The sequence below is a fragment of the Siphateles boraxobius genome, unplaced genomic scaffold (assembly GCF_051911475.1).
Source record: "Siphateles boraxobius isolate OS27281-9 unplaced genomic scaffold, OSU_SipBor_1 130, whole genome shotgun sequence".
In the NCBI taxonomy this organism is placed as follows: Eukaryota; Metazoa; Chordata; class Actinopteri; order Cypriniformes; family Leuciscidae; genus Siphateles; species Siphateles boraxobius.
The window spans coordinates 1733511-1752946 of NW_027508734.1; the positions used below are offsets into that span (position 1 = coordinate 1733511).

Here is a 19436-nt window from a genome sequence, read left to right on the forward strand (position 1 = left end):
ATTATTATCAACAATAATCCAATTTTTCCAGATGATAGTCAGAATTGTGCATACTTGATAGATGTCCGTTTAAAAATCTGCATTCTTGATTTTTTTTAAAGAAAGATGAGGCACTGCAAGTCATTTTAAACTTAAAATGTGAAAATGGAGGAGGAGAAACAATATCATGTGATTGAAATGACACAGACGGACAGAAGACACGCTTTATGTAAAGCTGATCTAATGTGTCTCTCTTCTCTCTCTGTATCATCCATCATTCACAGTATCACAGTAATCATTCATTCAGCCGAAAGCAGAAAGAATCAGGAAACGCTTGAAATGAACACAAGGGTTTTCTACAGGAGTCTGTCGCTTTTACTGGGTGAGTAAAACAACTTCCATGCGTTTAATATCTTAGTGATTCCAGCTTTTTCTTTTAGATGCAGAAACACTTTTCATAAGGCAATCTAATCTGGTCTTTTTTTGCGCTGTATTAAAATATTTAGTTTTTTGTTGTTGTTGGTTTTCCAGTAAAAATGTCTGATCCCTAAAACACAGAACAAGATCAATTTACTATGACTGTGTAAGTTTTTCCATAATAGCAAATAGTTTTTCCCCGGTGGTTTTAAAGGGATAGTTCACCCAAACATGAAATTTTGTCATTACTTACTCGCCATCAAGTTATTCCAAAACCAAATGAGTATTTTTCTTCTGTTGAACACGCAAGAAGATATTTTGAAGAGTGTTGGTAATCAGACATTTGACAGTAGCCATTGACTTTTATAGTGGAAAAAATATATATACTATATGGAAGTCAAAGGCTACCGTCAACTGTGTGAATATGTTTGTCCTTCAATTTAAAAAAAAAGTTTCGTTCTGTGTTTCTTATTTCTTTCAAAAGGGTTTTTCTCAGTTCAAATGAAGGTGGACGAAACAGAAGGTTAGTTTTGTGAGTTTATGTCTAATTCACATCAACTTGTTTTAATCTAAACACAATCCAACCACGAACACTCATTTTCTTATTTTCTTACTATAGGTCTATAGCATCAGCCATATGCATTCCTGTTTACAGTCACTGGCGTGTTGAAAACAATGTACTTTGACTAAATATTTGACTGTCTTAACAGATAGTCAGGATGAGCATGTAAAGCATCCATATTAATTTGGTTATTTCGTGTCATTTGGGGTTGACCTAAAACCATTTAATTCAAATAATTGTGCTGCAGTTTCCATTAACGCAGAAAAAAAACTGGAAGAACAAGCTGAAAGTGTCACAGAATATGTGTACGACAGTGATGAATAGTTTCAAACACTGTAACGAGTAAATTACACTGCCGGACTCTTGAATATCTAGTTGCTACTCAGTCCCTCAAACCAAACGTGATTTACAACATTTAGTTGATGTAGTTAAAAGGGTCAAGACTTGGAAGTAAACGCCCACTGCTATTACTGGGTAACAGTTTTGCATATTAAAGTAAGCAAGTACTTGGGAGTTACCACAGTTATAATTGACAAAGGATCACTTAGTGTTTCATGTAAATATAATTATGAATGAATGTACCATTGTTTCTCACACTGTCGTTCTTATAGAGTATTCATAGTTCATCCTTTTCGGTAAAATGTAAAAAAAATAAATGCTGAAGCAAATAAACGAAGAGCAAATCACAACTATTCAGTTTGACTGTGGCGCTACAGTATAAATACTCAGTACGTCAAACGATATGTATCAGACAAAGTAATAGTGACACATTCAGACGTCCAGTGTAGTCGGCTCTGCATATTTTATTTTCAGTCTCTCTGAAAAGTATGTGGCGAACTGTATGTTGTTAAAGTGAACAAACGAAGCGCAAATCGCAAATACAAGCGCAACTCGTGGGCGGGGCTAAAGAGGCAATGATGTAGAAGTATATGGGGTTAGAAGTCGGTCACAATTTTGCACACGCAAGATCACCATTTGAGCGCGCAAAGGGGCATTATGCACGCGCGTGAACTGAGTTTTGCGGAGAAATGTTCATCTCGCAGATGCGAACGAAAATCAATTTTGCATTTAATATAAGTATTTGCATGTGCGCAGACATTCTCTTTCACATGTGCAAAGTTTCACTTTCTTGCTCCTTTCATACCAGCTTTAAGCGCTCTCTGAGCGCAGACGGCTCGCTTGCTCAATACAACCCAGCGCTACAATACGCCATAATTCCAGCCAATCAGAGATGAGGCTGCTAAGTTCTGACTGGCTGGCTAGAAAACCAATCACAAGACTCCCTGCATCACCGACTGTGGAAGAGGAAATATACATGCTGGAATATGTTCATGTTTAGTTCGTTTAATGGATTGAACACTTCAATTTAAGTTCAAGTAAACAAAAACATTCACAGCAGTGAGGGGAACAAGCTTGCATCCCAATGTGAACACTATCCATCCTAAAATAGAATATAAGAAAATACAGTATGTTTTTTTTAGTATGATAGTTGTTTTTACAGAGCATATCTGCTATGAATGTTTTTGTTTAAATAATTCCAAGGATATGAAGTTGATCGATTATTATTTTAACGTTATTACATTGTATTTCTACGTTTATTTTATGGCTTTTTTTATTCTGATCAGAATCAGAATCAGAAAGAGCTTTATTGCCAAGTGTTCTTGCACACAGAAGGAATTTGTTTTGGTACTTAGGCTTCCAGTGGACATATACAAATACAGATACAACAAGAAACATAATACTACAAATTATAAGAATAAAAAATAAAGATATAAATATATGAGAATAAAGGTATCAGTAGTATGAAGTATGAATAAATATAAATATAAATATCACCTGAATTTTTAAGATATTGCACTAAGCAGTGGGAATATTGCACTTACAGGCATATGCCTTGGGAGGAGTGTTAACTGTTCAGGAGGGAAATGGCCTGTGGGAAGAAACTGTTCCTGTGCCGAGATGTTCTTGTGGCCAGTGATCTGAGTCTCCGTCTTGACGGTAACAGTTCAAACAGGAGGTGTCCAGGGTGAGTGGAGTCTGTGATGATTTTACCTGCTCTCTTCCTCACTCTGGAAGAGTACAGGTCCTGGAGGTTTGGCAGGGGGGCACCAATGATCCTCTCCGCAGTCCGGACTGTCCGTTGTAGTCTCCTGATGTCGGATTTGGTAGCTGAACCAAACCAGACAGTGATGGAAGTGCATAAGTGCAGGGGGTGCAGGAGGTGATGGTGAATGTGTGAAGTGCAGATCAGACCGGGTGTGTGGTGTGAATGAGGGCTTTTCAAACCTGCAATAAAATGTGTTTAAATCGTCAGCCAGGTGTTGATTGTCCACAGATCGAGGGGATGGTGACTTGTAGTTGGTGATGTTCCTCAGGCCATTCCAGACTGATGATGGGTCGTTGGATGAAAACTGTTTTTTCAGTTTTTCAGAGTAGCTTCTTTTAGCAACTCTGATCTCCTTTGTCAATCTGTTTCTGGCCTGATTATACAAGATTTTATCCCCACTTCTGTAAGCATCCTCTTTGGCATGACGAAGGTGTTTGAGTTTCCCAGTAAACCATGGTTTATCATTAGTAAATTATAAAGAATGTCCTGGTAGGAATGCATGTATCCTCACAGAAACTTATATATGATGTTACAGTATCTGTGAGCTCATCCAGATCATTGGTAGCAGCTTCAAAAACAGTCCAATCAGTGCAATCAAAGCAGGCCTGTAGATTCTGCTCTGCTTCATTAGTCCATCTTTTCACAGTCCTTAACACAGGTTTAGCTGATTTCAGTTTCTGCCTGTAGGTTGGTATGAGATGAACCAAACAGTGATCAGAGAGCCCCAAAGCTGCCCGTGGGACGGAGTGATACGCATTTTCTATTGTGTTGTAACAGTGGTCCATTATATTACTGTCTCTGGTGGGACATGTAACGTGCTGTCTGTATTTTGGTAGTTCACGGGCAAGATTTGCTTTGTTAAAATCCCCAAGAATGATTAAAAGAGAGTCAGGATACCTTTGTTCTGTTTCAGCTATTTGTTCAGCCAGCTGTTGTAGCGCCGCGCTCACGCACGCGTCTGGAGGGATGTATACATTCACGAGAATGAAAGAGGAAAACTCCCAAGGCGTGTAGAAAGGTTTACAGTTTATTAATGTGCCTCTAAATTAGGAGAGCACATCTTCTTCAGTGTTGTTACATCTGAACACCAACTTTCGTTAATGTAGAAACACAATCCACCACCTCTTGTTTTCCCCGTTAGCTCCACGATGCGATCCGCTCGGAACAGCTGGAAGCCCGGCAGATGTTTTGCGTTGTCCGGTATGGCTTCACTCAGCCAGGTTTCAGTGAAGCACAGAGCAGCAGAGATTAAAAAATCCTTGTTAGTGGGGGGTGAGTGCAGTGCGCAGGCCGCGCTCGCGGAGTTTAACCAGCGCGCCGGCACGCTTCCCGCGTTTGCGTTTGAACAACACCACTGCCCCTCCGACGAGAATGTTCTGCAAGACGTCCGAATAATCAAAAACTGTAGAAAAGTTATCTGGTGTGTGTTCCCTAATGTACAGTAGTTTGTCTTTGGTGAAACTGATAAGAAAAGAATGACTAAACGCAGGAAAAACGAACAAAAACAACACAATAGCTGGAGAGCCACACACCGAGGCAGCCATCTGCGGCGCCATATTGGATATGAATGTGATGGATGTGAAACGATAACGATATTGGATGAACGTGAAACGATATTGGATGTGAGTAATGTACCGTTTTTACACACTTATTTCATTAAAAGGGGAAAAGGCTGTCCATCTACATTTCTGAAAATGTGTAACATTTGAGACCCCAGCTCGGTCACATACATATTTCACTAATGTTAATTACATAACTTGCAGTTCAGAAAGAAGTTAGAACTACCACTTCAGGTGCAGCAAACACTGGGACATGCCATTATGTACAGTAATAGTACGATTTGATTTTGATTAAAAATAAGCAAAAAGATTTAGCTTAAAAAAAAGCTAAAAAATAAACTGTGGTCGTCGAGTGGTAGACATTTGAACTTAAATCGAAGTGTTCAAGCCATTAAACAATTAAACATAAACATAAACATCTTCAGAATTTAGCAGCCTCATCTCTGATTGGCTGGAATTATGGCGTATTGTAGCGCTGGGTTGTATTGAGTAAGTGAGCCGTCTGCGCTCAGAGAGCGCTTAAAGCTGGTATGAAAGGAGCAAGAAAGTGAAACTTTGCACATGCGAAAGAGAATGTCTGCGCACATCCAAATACTTATATTAAATGTAAAATTGATTTCTGTTCGCTCGAAATATTTTCTTATCTGCGGGACGAACATTTCTCTGTAAAACTCAGGTCACGCGCGTGCGAAATGTCCTTTTGCACGCTAAAAATGTGATCTTGCGCGCACAGAATTGTGACCGAAATCTAATCCCATAGAAGTAGGCGTCGTATCTGATTCTGCAGAGGCTTTTTTGACATAAAATCCCAAAAATCAATAAACCTGAAGTTCTGAGTTTCTTAAACTTACAGTATATTTTTATTGCATTGATGTCAAAAGATCAATCATTTATTTGTCTCAACTCATGACCCGTTTAATGCATTAACTAATGTTAACTAAAACTGTTACCATTTTATTTATTCAAAATGTAAGAGGCCTCTGAGAGGATCATGGTGATCTAGTCAAGATACAGGAGCAAAATGTACAGCAAAAACTCTTTTATCTTAAATTCAGAATATGCTGTATGTGACAGTAGTAGGTATTCTTATTATTAGCAGCATAAATCTGTAATATAACATACAGTAGGTTTTCAGCATCTTTTTGTCACATTCTCCAGGAAATTTGGCACTAAGAAGAAATGTCACGCAGTCATCGACATACGGCATCTGGTTTGCTGAAAAGGCCGTTGACGGTAATCCAGGTCCGGTGAAGTCGTGGAACGCGTGCTCGTCAACTACTAATGAGACTAACCCGTGGTGGAGGCTGGATCTGAGTGATACTTACAGAGTTAGTAGAGTGGTCGTCGCTAACAGAAACGACTGCTGTGCAGAACGAATAAACAGAGCGGAGATTCGCATCGGGAACTCTTTGGAGAACAACGGCAACAACAATCCCATGTGAGACCCGCTTTCACCCAGCAAAAGAGTTAGGAGAATGTTGTACTAACATTATCAGAATATTTTAAAGAGCTATTATGCTTTTTTACATGTTCATCTTTCATTAGTGTTTAATATTGCTGTTTGCGCATGAAAAAGTCTGGCGGTATTCTCTATATCAGTTTTTAAACTCCCTGAAATACCTCCATTGGAATCTTGAGTTTACTTCCGGGAATGAACACATCACAATATTCCTCATTCAAATAAATCATACGTATCACACTACGGTTGAGTTAGTTAGAAGTATGTTGAAACTGGTGGTTATGGTAAGGGGCGGGACATTTCCCAAACACGCTCGAATCACTCGGCCAATCACAACACACTGCTCAAGCTGTCCAATCAGAAGGAGAGGCTTCATAGAGACAGGTAGTAAACAGAGCGTTACTGACAGACAGGGATGTGAGGAGCCGCAACAATGGAGAAAATTAGGAAAATAATCAACATTCAAGTATGAAAAACTGTTCTAGTAGTGTGCTTTCTGCCTCTCTGTCTCCCTGCAACACGAGGATGTTTTTATGAACTTTTTTTCTGGAGCACGCATATCAAATCGACAGAAACATGTTGAAATTAAATATAGACAGGTAATCAACCTTTAAATGCTAAATAAATATACATGGAAGACACAGGGATGTTTTTATTATCTATATAACATATATGACATAAAAGTAGGCTAGTATAAGTGTTTACACTAACATGTTGAATATTTTAATGCTTAGACCAGTATATTTGCTATGAAATACTGTGTTCCTGGATATCTGCTCAAATGTAGATGTTTACAATGTGCTAACAATGTTTCATACGAGGAGCGTCTTGATCGCTTCAGTAAATGATCTCTGCGAGCGCTGTGAGTTTGTGTCACTCGCGCTGTGCATTTGAAAAGCAAAACGCACCAAACATTAGGCTACATGTTTTTACTCCAATCTCATTAAATAACGTTTGAAAATATTTGAAGAAACATGTGAAAATCCATATACTTTTCTCTAGTGTAGTGTACTAAAGTGTTTCTTTATAATGATTTATAGTTATAGGCCGCCTGCACCCCCTAACTCCCCCCTCATAAAACACAAAAAATTTAAAATAAAAGTTTTCTGAAAAGTAAAAAAACTTGGTAAAAGTTAGTAAAAAAGTTGTTATTATTTTATGGAACCCTACAAGTATATGCCAACAAGTCACAACAAACCTTATGCTATTTTTATATATATATAGGGAATTTTAAATCGCAATTGTAACTAGAAAAATCACAATTAGTGCCCATCCAGTTGATATCAGCATGCCCACAGTTCTTTTGTTTGTTTTGTTTTTACACAGACCAGATGCCACTGAAGAGTCCTGCTGACTTAATCATTCACACGAGTCTCTGTACATGAACATGGTAAAATGAAAACGCAAACGCCTTGGAAATGACAGGTTTGTTGAACAGGAACTGTTTCAGGAATGGCATAGAGGTTTGTTACTTTTCACGTCTCTGTCTTTAGATCACTGTGTTCAATAATGTGCCGTTTTATCCTTCGCTATGTATCTTTGGATAATGTTGTGTTGTAAATAAATCCAAACAATCAAAAAGCCATTCTTTTAATCTCTCCACATTATTTGTTCTGGTTCTTGTTCTGGCACGGCCGCCCCCTGAATTTACATAAGTACAAAAAAAACAATACATTTACAGTTTGTAAAAATACACACTGATGTTTATGGAAGAGGTAATAATAATCCTTTCCGTATCGAAACATATTTTGGTTTTTGGTACCAAGTTTCGGTACCTAAGTGGTTAATCTCGTCAACGTCAGTGAAACAATAAACATGCAGAATGATTGGCTGTGGCGGAAAAACAGTAGTTTACGCGGCTGCCCAGAGACGTGCCTCGTCACACGTGAGGCTGTAGTGTATGTGTGTGTGTGTAAGCGTAAGCGTCCAACCCAGATAGATAGAAAATATGTGGAAATGATCAAAAGTGTACCTATGTACCCGACTCGATGCCATAAGCACACGATGCAATATTTTCGACAAGATAATTGCTGCCAAGACCGGTAACACGGTAAATCTACACTTAAAAGCGCACAGAATACACTCGAGAGTAGAAAGTTTATCCGCCTTCGACTACAAGAACTGGAGCGCGTCACATATAACGTTAAACCAAAACTCAGCGTATAGGATACTTGCCTCACAGACATGAGAAATAGTTCTATATATGTTCAAAATGTCTACTTTTAAACGAAACAATTAGAAATAAATAGTTTGATTACCTAATCCATATAGGCGCGCGCGTGTTCACTACTGCAGGGATGACGAGTCAGCATCACAAATTCGCAATAATCATCTTTGCAGCCAACACGTTTAGTAAACACTTATTCATTAATAAACAATTAAAATATCTCCTTGCTATCGTTTCCCGACATATCCATAATCATTAGGCTACTTTTGCCAGTGCTTTGCGGCAAGCTTCGTGTGTGCTGAGCGCGAGCATATATCCCGCACCCCAGTAGCCTATATTTAACTCAATTCACATTTATTTGTATAGCATTTTTCACAAAACATATCGTTTCAAAGGAGCTTTACAGAAAATGCATGTGTCTAAATTACAATTTAGAGTGATCTGTTATCAGGGGTGACTGTGTGTAATGCATTTCAATTAATTTTCATTCAGTTTCATTGTTAAACAATGCATTAAGTTAAGGCAGAAACAATGAGCTCATTGAAGTAAAGAATACATGTTGTTAAATGATTAGGAAACATAGAAAACTTTGGCATTGGTGCTTTTTTACAGACTCAAAATATGAGTGTAAAAAAGTCAACAAACTGAAAAAATAAAAGTTTTTTTTTTTAGGTAATGTTATATTCATAAAATTGGTATCGAAAAAAGTATCGTTCAGGAACCGGTATCGAAGTCAAGGTATCGGTATCGGTACCGGTATCGAAAATTTTGTTACGATACCCAGCCCTAGTAAGTAACTTTAATGTTTACTCTATTCTTCCAGTTCACCAGCCACTACTTTTAAGTATTTAGGGAGTGGATGAATTCACATGTTGTGATCCTCTCCCTCGTTCATTTCACCTAGGGGTTCTATTTAATTACCATTTGTTCATTGCGCCTTGACACCAGTTCAAAACTGAGTCCCAAAAGTCCGCGCAAGAAACGTACGTTCACACCGCTGCCGACTTGAGCGGCAAAGAAGCTCTGGCCGCCCTGTCGAGGACGCTTGTCAAAAAGTACGGGGAAGCTTGTTGACGCTTGTTGAAGCTCGTTGACGCTTTGGCCGCTCTGACGTACCAGCATTATGTTCGAGAGAAAAGAAGTGTCACAACAAGAAATGTAAACAGAAAAACAAGCAATACATTGACACTAGAAACCTTTTATAATTTACAGCATTTTTATATTCCCTATTCCGCATCTCACCGCACGCATACAGCTTGCCACAAAGAACCGGCCAAAGTTAGGATTGTGCATTAAACATTTGAATTGTTTATTAATAAACTAGTGTTTTCTGTCAGTTTTAGGTTCATTTATGGGACGCATTCCAGTTCACACGCCAGCGCTTCCGCGTCCTAATTATATAGTCTACTATATTTGCTTTTTATTTATTAATCCAGTCAATTTGTTGATGAAAACATTGAATAAAATGAAGATACAATTTATATAAAATGAAATTTGCTTAAAATAAAACTTAATATGTGGTCAGAATTAGGCTATGTCTGACCCATTCCAAATGTTTTCCGATAAATGGTGACTCAAGCACTGATGGACCAGAGAGCGCGCATTTCGACATTTGCAGTAAAAACTTGAAATATAAATTCTCAGAAAATGCATTTAATACAAATATATTGAAAAGTCTGTTTATATAGGCCTACTCCGTTAATAAAGGAGTCCGGACACTGGAAAAATATCAGTCCACATGCGTTTTGTATTTAATATGAGGGAAATAGACATGCATGCATGCGTGACACAAAAAATCTTTAACCTTTAGGTAGTAAAATATTTTTTTAGAAAATTCTACTAGACTAACGTCACTCATAAATCATGAAATTCCACACATCCACCATCTCTTGAGTTTTATTAAAAATCTTTAACTTTTAGGTAGCAAAATATTTTTTAGTAATTCTGTCAATTACACTTCTGGGAATCATCTCGCGACCCCCCCTCGCTGTCTCACGACCCCCCGGGGTCGCGACCCCTAATTTGGGAACCCCTGTTCTAGGCTACGTGAATCAGTTTTCAAAAGTCTTGTGAACAAATAATCAGTAAAGGTTTTATGGCCTTATTTCAGTGACTTAATTTTTTTTTCATAAACATACGTTTCTTGAAACTACAAACTTTTACATACATGCTGCTCACACATTATTGTAGCACTGTTTGTGCTGAACGCAGCGTAATTAGACTTTAGCCATGAAAATTTCTAATAGAAATCCCTGATTCCTCAAGGCTGAAAACACAAGTGCAGAAAGAATAAAGTATGACTGAAGTTTTCTCTGTCTCTCTGTAGATGTGCTGTGATTTCTAGTATTCCAGCTGGTGTTTCGTCCACCTACGCTTGTAACGATATGGAGGGTCAATATGTGAATCTGATCATTCCTGGAAATTTAAGGCTTCTCACTCTGTGTGAGGTGGAGGTCTATGGAGAAGGTCTGACCAAATCAACTATGTTGAAATATGTCCGTTTATTATTGATATATTTTTTTAAATATTATACATGCTTTCAGCAGTCAGTCAAACTCATTTGTTGTTGACACTAAACCATGTTTATCCTCATTGCAAGTAAACATGTGTTTTATTCCCTTTCGAGAGAACCCACGCTGCGTTGTAGACAACACCATGGTGAATGCTTTTTCATGATAGAGTCTGAAGCATGTGTGAAACTAGAACAATCTTGATTGGCCATATAAGGTGTCTGAGGTTGAGGCTCAAACATACCGGGAAAAGCATACTGTCTCCCCTGCAGCGAACTACATTTCTGATGTAGTATGCGACTCGACTACGATGCGGGCACAGTTGTCTCGCACTTGTATCGAGTCTATCCTGGCGACAGTTTCCAGGATCAAGCTAGGCCAGGCCATCACTGTAAAACAGTTCCAGAGATTGTTGGGGCTCTTGGCAGCAGTGTCCAATGTAATACCTTTTTGCCTTCAGTACATGAGTCCCTGCAGTGGTAGCTCAGGACCAGTGGGTTCTCCCCGAGGGGAAACCCGTTTCGTATGGTCAAGGTTACGCACAGATGCCTTCAAAACCTTGACATATGGAAGAAACTATTGGTCCAGTCTTAAGGCACAGTATTAGTGGTGTCCTGTCACAGGAAAATGTGTTGTGCCAGGAGGATGAGGCCTGCGGCTCATGTCTGGGTTCCAGCTTGGGACTTGACTGTAGTTCACAAAGGGTTGCACCTTTTGAACCCATAGAGTCTGTTTTTATTTTATAAGTGCGTCACTTTTCCACAACTCCTGAATGCCAGAGAGTGGCTTGCTTCATCCTGTCAGAAGCTAACTGTGTTGTGGTCCAGTGTCCACCAATCAGGATTGGTCTAGTTTCACACGTGCTTCAGACGCTATTACACAGAGGCATTTTTACAAAATCTTCCGTTACACTGAATCAAGCACGCGTGTTCTCACGGCGTTGAGTGTTTGTTGTTAATTACCTGATGATTTACGGATTCCAAATTCTGATTCAAACGCCTTGTTCTCAGTATGAGTCGGCAGAGGGAAAACGCTTCAGAAAACAGCGAGGACGTAAAAAAGTCCATCGATCTTTTGTTCGAAGAAGTAACTACTGTCCGGAGGCAGCAGGAAAACCTCTTGGCCCTAGTGGAGGAGGTGAAAATGCTACGGCTCCAAATAGAAGTCAAAGACAAACGGATTGTGGATTTGGAGTGGAGGGTGAACGAGCTCGAGCAGTACTCCCGGATGAACGACCTGGTCATCACTGGTCTACCGATCAAACCACGCTCGTATGCACGCGCTATGGTTGGGGACAATGGGGATGAGCCAGAGCTGGAGTCGCGCTCGGTGGAGCAACAGGTGGAAAGCTTTCTCCAGAGTAAAGGAGTGGAGCTAAACCTGGATCACATTGAAGCATGCCACCCTCTACCCAGGAAGAGCAACAGCAAGCCCATTGTCATCGTTCGATTTGTCAATAGGAAGAATAAGATAGCATTGTTGAAGCAAGGACACAAACTCAAAGGAACAAATGTTTACTTGAACGAACACTTGACAAAGAAGAATGCCGAAATAGCCTGGAAAGCAAGAGACCTCAAGAAACATCATAAAATCCAACATACATGGGTTACCAATTGCAAAATCTTTATTAAGTTGAATGGCTCAGCAGAGGAAGCCAAGATCCTCACCGTGAGACATTTGGAGGAATTGGACAAGTATCAGTGAATGCAAAGAGTCAACGCTTATGCCGACGTGAATACATCAAGGTAATTTTTGACGTACAGTTGAACTATGATAACTATACAGTATGTCCAATCCAAAAGACATTAATACTGAACTATTGAGGAGAATCCATGAACTCCAACTGTTGGACCTGAATATGTTTAGTTATACAGATTTCAATAATCATGACACCGAAACAGACATTGACCCGGACAATAATTTTTTTCTTCTGCTAATATTAATTGTAAGTATTATACTAATGCACAGTATAATACTAACTTGATTACAAAGGGTAAATTGTCTATTATCCATTTCAACAGTCGAAGTATGTACTCTAATTACAGTGAAATACGTGATTACTTAGAGTCATTTATTCATCCTTTTAGTGTCATAGCAATATCTGAAACTTGGTTTAAAGATGACAAAGGAATCAAATTTGAAATAAATGACTATGCCCTCAACTACATCAACAGACAAAACAAGACGGGAGGTGGCGTTGCACTGTATGTCCATAAAACAATACATTTTTCAATAGTAAATAGCCTGTCAATAGCACTTGATAATGTCCTGGAGTGTGTAACTATTGAACTAAAAAATGAAAAGCAAAAGAATATTATTATAAGCTGTGTCTATAGGTCACCTGGATCAAGTGTAGACTTATTCAATGAATTGATGGTGAAATTGTTTTCTGAAGATATAAATAAGCCCTTATTTGTATGTGGGGACTTCAATATTGACCTTCTGAACCCAAACAACCACAAACCTACCTGTGAATTTGTTGATAGGATGTATAGTATGTCCTTATTTCCATCCATCAAAAAGCCTAGTAGGATTACCTCTCACAGTGCAACTTTAATTGATAACATCTTTACTAATAACCTTTTAAACAAAACCGTTAATGGTCTATTGATCTGTGATATCACTGACCACTTACCAGTCTTTACTATATATGACTGTAATGTTTCTAAACATATTAAAACTTGCAATGTGAACTATAGACGAGTGCGAACTGAGGAAGCTATTAATTTATTTAATGATGAATTAAGGTTACAAGATTGGAATACTATTTATGGAGAGATGCAGACTGATGTGGCTTACAATAATTTTATAGAAATATTTACTTCCCTGTACAACAAGCAAATATTTAGTAAACCGAAAAAAAATCTAAAATGCCCTTGGATTTCAAAAGGCCTGCAGAATGCATGTAAGAAAAAAAATAACCTTTAGAAATTGTTTGTTAAATCGAAAACCAAAGAAGCTGAGGACAGATACAAGCTGTACAAAAATAAATTGACAGCTATAATGAGAATGGCGAAAAAACATTATTATGAAAAACTATTAATTGCTAATAAATCTAACATAAAAAGAACCTGGGCAGTATTAAATAGTGTTATTAAGCAAGGATCAAATATAACGGATTATCCAGAATATTTTGTTGACTCTAATGGAGAAAACATTGATATGAGTAAATTAGTAAATGATTTCAATAATTTCTTTGTAAATGTTGGTCCTGATTTAGCAGCTATAATTCCCAACCAAGAATTGAAGTTGAACATTGAAAGAATTGACTGTACTATTTTCCTCTCTCCTGTCAGTGAGTGTGAAATAATGAATATTGTTCAAAAATCCAAAAACAAGTTATCTAAAGACTGTCACTCCATCGATATAGTACTAATAAAAAAGACAATTAATAGTATCATAAAGCCTCTAACACATATCTGTAACCTGTCGCTTAAAAACGGCTGTGTGCCAAGAAAAATGAAAATTGCTAAGGTTATACCATTGTTCAAAAATGGAAATAGGAATCACTTTACTAATTACAGACCTATTTCTCTCCTTCCCCAGTTTTCAAAAATCCTTGAAAAGGTTTTTGACAAACGGTTAGAAATTTTTACATATAAGCATAAGCTAATTAATGAAGGACAATATGGGTTCAGACCCAACAGATCTACTTCGATGGCCATAATTGACGCCACAGAAGAAATATCGAAGGCTCTAATAAACAAAAAAACATGCAATAGGAATTTTTATAGATTTCAAAAAAGCTTTTGATACCATTAATCATGATATATTACTTAAGAAATTAGAACGATATGGAATACGGGGAGTTGCTGGGAAATGGGTGAAAAGTTATCTGAGTGACAGAGTACAGTTTGTTCAAATGGGTGAGTTTTCTTCTGGATGTCTTGACATTGCTTGTGGTGTCCCGCAGGGGTCAGTATTGGGCCCCAAATTATTTAATTTATATATTGATGATATTTTCAATGTTTCTCAATTGGTTAAATGTGTATTGTACGCTGATGATACTAATATTTTCTATAGTAACGACAGTTTGGAGCGACTGATTAGCGTTATAAACAAAGAACTAAGTAAATTAAAAAAATGGATGGAAAGTAATAAATTATCATTAAACCTAGATAAATCCAAAGTGATGTTTTTTGGAAAGTATCAAGCTGATTCGCAGAAAATGGTTGAGATAGATGGAGTACACATTGAAAATGTTCAGGAAATTAAATTTTTGGGTGTAACGATAGACAACATGCTAAGTTGGAACGCCCACATCAGACATATAACAACTAAAGTCTCCAAAAGCCTTGCCATAATAAGTAGAGTTAAGCATATCCTTGATTATAATGCACTCCATACCCTGTATTGTGCTTTAATACAGCCATATCTAACCTACTGTGTAGAGGTATGGGGCAATAATTACAAAAATGTAACACAGTCACTTTTTTTGCTACAGAAAAGAGCTATACGAATTATACACAAGGCCGCCTATTTCGAACACACAAATCCTCTCTTTCTCAAATCAAAGCTATTAAAAATGAAGGATCTTGTAAAATTATATAATGCACAGTTCATGTTCAAAGCGTATCACTATTTATTACCTGTGAACATTCAAAATATGTTTTCTCATAAGGAGCAGTCGTACAGTTTGAGAGGATTTGGAAGATTTGTGGTTCCAATGGCGGGTTCCACCAGGAGGAGTTTCTCTATGTCTGTTTGTGGGGTTACTTTGTGGAATAATCTGGGGCTTGAATTAAAGCAGTGTCAAGGCATTCACAATTTCAAACGTCTTTACATACGAAAGGTCTGGTTCCATTACAATGACAATGAGGTCTGACTGTTTCATGTTGTGTGGATTGTTGGATTAGTTGTTATTTATTTACCCTTGTGGTATTCCGTCTACCATTGTTGGTAGTTGTTCGTCATTATGTACTCCTGTGGTATTCCATCTACCATTGTTGGTATTTGATAATCATTGTTATGTACCTTTGTGGTATTTCGTCCACTATTGTGGTATTTGATAATCATTGTTACCTGTGGAAATATCTGTATATTATTATGTATGGTATGATTGTATGGTTTTGACCTGTGCAACCACTGTTTCTAAATGAGGTATTATTATTACTATTATTATTATTCTTTTTTTTATATATATATTATTTTCTCTTTGAGATTATTGCTGAAGGAAGCAGCCTTTATTTGTTTGTATAAATTCTTTTATATATTGGGGTGGGGTTTAATAAGTTTTACTTCTTCCCACTCCATTTTCAAGCATACGTGTATAATTTGTTATTATTGTGTATCTTTTCTGTTATCACACTATTTTGCTTGAAAGAAATAAATAAATAAAATAAAAATAAAATAAATAATAAATAAAATTTCTCATAATGTCGTCTTCAACACAGCATGCGTTCCCTTCTCAGGTAACAAGGGTTACAGTCGTAACCCGAGATGATTTATTTTCTGAAGTTTTGTTGATGTGTTTTGACAATATCCATGTTGCATCTGTTTTAAGTGACAGATGAATATGCTCCAGAATACTGTATATATGGTAGACACACGGCCTTTGATGCCAAAAACAAAAGATGCAATGATGTATTTTGGGATCATAAAAATGCATTATCATATGATTATTTGCATTTATATTTGTTTTCCCTTGTTGTCTGTGACCCATCAGAACCACTGATCTAAACGATAGAGAGTAACATCATGTGTGTGTGTGTTTCAGGTCCTTGTTTAAAGCAAACGTTTGTGAAGCTCAAACTGAAGTCCAGCTGGAGTCTGTCTGAAGCCGCAGTGAGAGTCCAGCTCCTGACGCGGGTGAGAGAGAGAGAGAGAGAGAATTTTTATTTATTTATGGAACGGTATGAACATTTCATATCACGATTATAGTGTCCAAAATTATCGTGATTATCAATATTATCACGGTTTTGTTAAAACGAGATGAAAGTTTTCAAAAAGAGGTGATGCTCACACTGAAAACGGTTTTATATTTTAAAATCAACAAACAAATAAAACAAGCAGCTCTATGCACTTTTTTAAAGGAAGATAATATTCTGTGGCATTTCCTTCCTTATAATGACCGTCGTCAATAGCAACGCATTATAACACAGCGCATATCCATGTAACGGACGCACTCTCTCAGTTCATTCAAATACAACTTGCCGTCTTGCTGTTGTACATTTATCGTCTTATAGACTAGGAATGACGATGAGAGACGCTGCTTCGTTTAGACGTTTAATGAAAAAGAAACAAAGATAAATACAGCGTGCTTGTTCAGCAAATCGTTCACAAAAAATGGCCGTTGCCAAAATCACCAAACATAAACAAAAACTCCACGTGAATCACGTGCCTTTCACCATTGCACAATGCATCTTGGGAAATGAAGTCAATTCACAAATCATAATTACACATGAATGTTTTTGACCACATATGTATCTGAAACATGAACTGTTAATCTTAGTGTTGTATATTAAATGTTAACTTATTAATTTTAACTTAGTAATCTTAACTTTCGTAACTATTCTTTTAAATAGTCTTCTAACAAATAAATTCTCAACACTTGCGTCACCGTTTTTGCTTGTATTGAAAATGAAATCAGAGTTGTTTTATTGTTTACAGAGTTTGATAATATTGTTGTGATCATATTGTCAGGACGATTGTTTTGTATGCTGTACAAAATTGTTTTATAAATGGGTAAGATTTAAAACATAAATCTATATGTCCCCTTAATTATGTGGTAAAAAAAATCGGTGTAATAACTGTACAATGAATATACATTATCTCTTAAATGTCACTCTTAATAGTCTTGTTTGAACTTGTTCGTTCGTCTTTGGCTCAAAGCCACTTATTGCTGCGAACTTTTCTTTGCGGAAGCTTCAAGTTTATTTCAAGTGAGTGAGATTAAATATTTCAACTCAAAACAAACTTTTGTGCCCAATTATTTCACAGACGTAGTTTTAGCATTGAGATCAAAGTTAACTTGCCTTGTGTTCGCTATACAACAGTGTGTGATGGTCACACAGGACGACTCGGCAGATTTGAAGCGTTTCCCCGACTTTTTTGTGTGCATGTTCTGCAGACAGAGTGACCATCCCCGATTAAGTTTCCCTCAGGACTTTTGTAAAAGACAAAATATGACCATACCTAAGATTTGGTCCTCTTAAAAGGCTGAAATATCTCCCGAGTACGGGACTTCCGGGCAAGATGGCGGATCGGGTGCATTGCATGATTTGAGCTCTCTAGGCCTGTCCCATGTTAACAAATATTTCACTATCCAAATTGCCATAATGTGCTCTTTCTGAATCTACAAATAAAAGGGTATTTTAAACCACCGAAAAAGATTGTGCACCATGACGTCGAAGAAAAAGAATCTGGCTTTATCCCGCAGCAATGAGACAACTGACGAACATGAGTATGCTGGAAGGATGGATGTGGATACCACCGAGAAACTTAAAAGAAAAGATCCGTTCTCACCGTTAAAGATCGCACCAACTGCTAAAAGGCAGGATACGGGGACAGAAGGGAAAGAAGGTATGAATGCGGTCTTGGAAGCAATAAAGCAGCTAACTGATAAAGTGGATACACTAGGCACCCAGCTGCAACATAACTCCATCATGTTGACTAGCATTGCTAAGGCTGTCGAGTTCAACGCGGCAGAAATTAAAGATTGCAAAACGCAGTTACAATCGACTGTTCGCGATGTATCGGCTGTAAAGAAAGACAACACAGAGCTAATGGAACGTGTCCTAGAGCTAGAACGATACAAACGTCGATGGAATCTTAGGATTCGTGGACTAAAAGAAAAAGAAGGTGAAGACATACGTCAGGCGGTCGCTGATTTACTAGTTAAAATCTCACCATCATGGTCTTCGAGCATCAACCAGATTGTGGACTCAGTTCATCGAATAGGGAGACGTGAAGATAACATAACAAGACACATCATCATCCAGTTCACTCAGAGATTGCATCGAGATGCGCTGTGGAGAATGACCAAGGATCACGCGATCTGCAAAGAACTTCGTATCAGCTTCATCGAAGACCTCTGCAAAGCCGACAGGGAGACCCGAGCTGCACTGTGGCCTAAAATAAAAGAAGCAAGAGATGCTGGAAAGCGTGCATACTTCAGAGGTGGCGTCGGATACATTAACGGACAGAGAGTCACTTAGGAGCACACAAGGTAATGTTATAGGATCAAGGGGCCTTTTTTGTTCAAGGTTTGGAAAGGCCGTTTGACCATAAGATCATTTTGGATGGTTTCATCTACATTAATCCAATCTGAAGGGGCATTGCCTATTTGTTGTTTTTTTCTCTCACTTCTCTTCAAAGCTAGTCTGTTGGACATTAATATTTACTGACGGTTGTTAGTTGTTTGTTATGGATGTTTCTTTTTCGTGCATTTCACTTAATGTTAGGGGCTTAAGAGAGAACACTAAGAGGAAATCAATATTTTTGTTTTGTAAGGGCGAGAAAGCACACTTCATTTTGTTGCAAGAAACACACTCAAAACCAGAGGATGAAAAGTTTTGGGTAAACCAATGGGGTGATAAAATTATCTTTGATCATGGGTCTACTAGATCAGCAGGTGTGGCCATCTTGTTTTGTAACTCACCTGGTAAAATAGTGACATCTAGATTTAGCAATAATGGTCATTGGCTAATTTTTGTTCTGAAAATAGATGATCTCTAT

The 19436-nt window shown here is 37.7% G+C and overlaps 1 protein-coding gene across 1 annotated transcript; it reads left to right on the top strand.

Annotated features, from left to right (window-relative positions):
• The first annotated feature begins 282 nt into the window (after nt 1-282).
• Nucleotides 283-17838, top strand: LOC143736431 (fucolectin-1-like). Its single transcript, XM_077227131.1, has 6 exons — nt 283-361; nt 881-919; nt 5783-6062; nt 10577-10716; nt 16477-16568; nt 17830-17838. Exons 1-6 carry the CDS (start codon nt 319-321, stop codon nt 17836-17838), a joined length of 603 nt encoding a protein of 200 aa, XP_077083246.1. The 5' UTR covers nt 283-318.
• The last annotated feature ends 1598 nt before the right edge of the window (nt 17839-19436 follow it).